The 3954-nt window shown below is 39.8% G+C and overlaps 1 protein-coding gene across 4 annotated transcripts in view; it reads right to left on the bottom strand.

Annotated features, from left to right (window-relative positions):
- The window catches only part of SLC23A2 (solute carrier family 23 member 2), an 87696-nt gene continuing 83742 nt past the window's right edge, over positions 1 to 3954 (bottom strand). For all 4 annotated transcript variants that reach the window (XM_019514342.1, XM_019514341.1, XM_019514340.1 and 1 more), the window contains 4 exons: positions 2412 to 2541; positions 2113 to 2250; positions 896 to 991; positions 1 to 385 (listed from right to left, as the gene is read on the bottom strand). In XM_019514342.1, coding sequence (XP_019369887.1) covers positions 153 to 385; positions 896 to 991; positions 2113 to 2250; positions 2412 to 2541 — 597 coding nt within the window. In that variant the 3' untranslated portion in view covers positions 1 to 152. The remainder of the gene's footprint in view (positions 386 to 895; positions 992 to 2112; positions 2251 to 2411; positions 2542 to 3954) is intronic.

Below are 3954 nucleotides of genomic sequence, written 5' to 3'. Positions count from 1 at the left end.
TTTTTTTTTTTTTTTTTTTTTAAATCCGTCTCAGCTCTGGTTCCAGAATTTAAATGCAAATATACAAAACATATATTTTAATGCTTCTTAAATCAGCAAGAAACTGCAAATACATCTCTTACTACAACTAGATAATATCATTTCAACTAAGGCTATACGGTAGCTGCAGAGTCTTCGTCTGAACTCCTGCAGTTACTGCTTTTCCTGAAGCCTTTCCATGTGTAACCCATGAAGGTAGGACTGATGGGCAAGAAGCTGAAGCATCTGTACTTTTTGATAAAGTTCATGCCAAAGGGCAAATCGTAAGTTTCCATGCCATCCAGGGACTTGCTTCCTTTACCCACTCCTTTCTTCCACTTCCGGATTCCTCTCTCCTCTGGACTTCCTGAGTTGAAAAATATATAGATACGGAAAACATTTATTTCCAAGGCATTCGGTTCCATAAGCAATCAGCCTAGAAAAGCATACAGCATCCACAAAGGGAAGAAGGGAATTGCTGTTACCGAGGAAAAGCCCCTGTAATATGGGACTTGATCAATGGGAGTTTTGCAACCGACTTGAATGCAAAGAAGATCAGGCTTATATGATTGCCTACAAAGGAAACGATTTAAATCTATCTGTTCTTTCCTAGTGTTATTTTTAATCATTAATGCATCTTTGCACAAAATGAAATATGTAAGCTCAAAGATCTGCTAGTGGGGTTATAACTGAGATACAGATATTTAGGTACTTCCCCCAGTCAATCATTGTTGGTCTCGTCCTGTACACAGTTCCAAGTCCCTATCCCTGAACCATGTTCAGGGATGGACATCCCAGTTAACAGTAAAACAACTCATTCAGAATGAGAGGTCAAACAGTTATTATTACAGTATTATTATTACTTGACCAAGCTGACCTGGAATGGTATTATCCAAAATAAAGGCCACGCAGCCTCCAACAAACATGGCTGTAGTCAGAAGAACATTTAACACTTGGTCAATGCCTGCTATTCCTGGGGTGGGGAGGGCGGAGGGAAAAAAAAAGGGAAGGGGGAGAGAGAGAGAGAGAGAGAGAGAAGAGAAGAGAATTAGATCCAAAGGCTACATTATCTGCACACCCACCCTTGTGCCCTGATCTCCACCAACAACTTTAGTGACCTCACCATACGCCCCTTCCAACTCGAATGAAAACAGTTTAGAGGAACCTCTCCACAACCGAGCCCAGTGTGTGCGCTTTACATACTCATTTTACAGTCTGCCCTTTTAGATTTAAATCAGATGGAATGCTCAGCCTTAAGGAATTCATTCCGGATAGATTTTAAGGAAGAAATAAAGTACCGTTATCTATATTAGAGAGACTTTTATTAACGTAAGAGGAAAGGTTCTATGGGAAATGTCAAAATGACAAAGATTATTTTCATAATTTAACACGATGACTAAAACAGCATTATTTTTAACTTTCATTCCTGAAATGGCAAGTAGTGTATAAGGTTAATTCACTAAGGGTTATTGTACTATGGTTTTTAATTTATTATTTTATTTATTTAAATAACCTTCCTTAAAACAACTCTCAAATGACTGGCTAAATTAGTCCCTGAATATGGTTTTGCAGTAGCACAATTTAAAAGTTAGTTTGCAATAGCATATCTGAGTTGCTGTTTCCAGTTCTTTATAACACACTGAAATTAATCCCATTGGTGGCAGAAATTAAAGAAGCTTCTCCATGGGTTTGAGCAAACAAATCATTTGCCCAATAAAATGTCTGTAATTCAAGAGATTGTTTCCTTCACCAACTGCAGTGGCAAGAGAAAACAGCACCACAGGGCTCTCAGAGCTTAACACTAACTCCCACATTTTACGATTTAACTCTCTTATCTAATGCATTATTCTCCCTGCCCAACTAGTCTGTCCAATCTCAATCACAGAAATCCTCAACTTTACTCCCTCCGGAACAATCAGCACGAGTTTCATCCCCTCACTGTTCATCCACCTGCTGCTTTTCCAATGGCTCTTAGTTTCTTATTTATTACAGTTTTCCCTTGCTTTTGTTTTAGCCTATAAATCATGGTGGGAGAGAGTTTTATGTACAGTGCAAAGAAAAGATGCATTGCACATGAAAGAAAGAAGTTCATACCTGTAACCAGTGGATTTTGTTTGAGGTAACTTGGAAGGACAAGTCCAAAGAAGATGGAAAATCCAAGTACAAAGAGGTTACGGGAAGAATTTAAGTCTATGAACTGGAGGTTGGACAGCCCCACAGCTGTAATCATTCCTACATTGAAAAAAACAAAAACAGAAAACCAAAGTCTTAGCTTGCAGAAGTCCTACCCTTTTGTTAATGGTCAGTTAATATAAAGACATACACACCCCCAAAGTCGCAGGCTGGAAAAACAGTCAGATGAATGAAGAGCAGCTAAGAACTGTACTACCTACCAAAAAGAGTGCAGAAGAGGGCACCAAGCACTGGGTCAGGCAGGGATGCAAACAGTGCACTGAACTTCCCAACCATTCCAAGTAGGAGCATGAAGGCTGCACCATACTGAATAACCCGGCGGCTTCCAACCTACGGAGAACAAAGGGAAGGGCAGAGTTCTGCAAAGGAAATACACATGCAGTCCAGCTTTTTCCAACCAGGAAAGCCTGAAATGGTATTTTCTATTCTCTCTTGAGCTCATCTTCCAACAGAGCGTACTGAATGCCTGTCCTCTTCTATGGCATCACCATGCACTGCACTTGCTGTTCTGGCTGAGACAGTTTGCTGAGGAAGACTTTGTACTCCCCAGTGAAACACACAAAGTCCCTACACACATACCCTGTGGGAACTGGGAGTCATCATGGAAATAAAATCTCTCAATTTCAGAGCTCTTAAATTTTATGACCTGCTTCTTTCACTTGGAATTTTCCCCTGTTAATACATAGCTTGCACTGCCATTACAAGCATCCTGGCATTCCCAGTTTTAAAACACAGCCGGTCACATTAACGGAACCATTAGCCTCTGAAAACGTAACGGTCTTACCTACTGTGCTCATTTGCACCCTGACTTTAGGATACAGACTTCTAATGAAAATAAACAAAATTATCTTGACCTGTCATATTCATTTGTATTTTCATATTTAATGCTTTTCATAATTAGCGTTTCTGTAGGAAATGCCCATCAATCAGAAGGAAGACAGGGAATCACTAGATGGTGCTGTTAGCGTTTATACTGTCATCTGCGTATACTTGTAAGAAAAATGGCTGAAGAAAATCCAGAAAATTCAACAGATGTGTCCAAAAATAAAACCTTCCTCTTGTTCTCTTGTCTTAAACTAGATACTGAATTTAATTTTAAAAGCTTCATGACATTAAGTGGAGTGAATAGTTTCTGACCTTGGTAATCACAAACCCAGTTTATTCTGTGTTCATCTTTTATGCAAAATATTTAACAAAAAGCATCTACAGTCATGGCATAACTTACATTGATTTGATGAAATCAACATGGTTAAAAATATGGAATACAAGCTAATCTTAAAGGGTGCTCTAAGGTCCTTTCCAAATCAATAAGGGACTTCAGCTGCTGCCTAACTCAGCATACCAACAGTCTCAATATTCAAAAAGGCCTACTCATGTGCTCAAAGTTCTCCTTATTTTAAAGATCTCCAACATCCAAATCAAATAACTGCATCTGTAAACATCCATGGACCACATAACATTAACCAGGCCACTACTCTATCACCCAGACCCACAGGCCTGAGAGTTCAGCCACTTCTGTCCAGGTGGGCATCCCACATGCAAGTCCCAAGTGCAGAAGCCTTGGGGTTTGGAAGCCCCCAGTCACACCTGATCCTAGCCAAAAGGCCGAGTTGCACACATTATTTAACTTAGCTCCTGAACAGGAATCTATAATCCAGAACTCAGAGCCAAAGGATGCCTAGCACAATACAAACCTGTAAGGAGCTAAGAACAAGCAGCTGTTGGAAGGTCACCTTTATTCTC

The sequence above is a fragment of the Gavialis gangeticus genome, unplaced genomic scaffold, assembly GCF_001723915.1.
Source record: "Gavialis gangeticus isolate Ggan-Ray unplaced genomic scaffold, GavGan_comp1, whole genome shotgun sequence".
Lineage (NCBI taxonomy): Eukaryota > Metazoa > Chordata > Crocodylia > Gavialidae > Gavialis > Gavialis gangeticus.
This window is presented reverse-complemented; position numbering and strand designations above follow the sequence as displayed.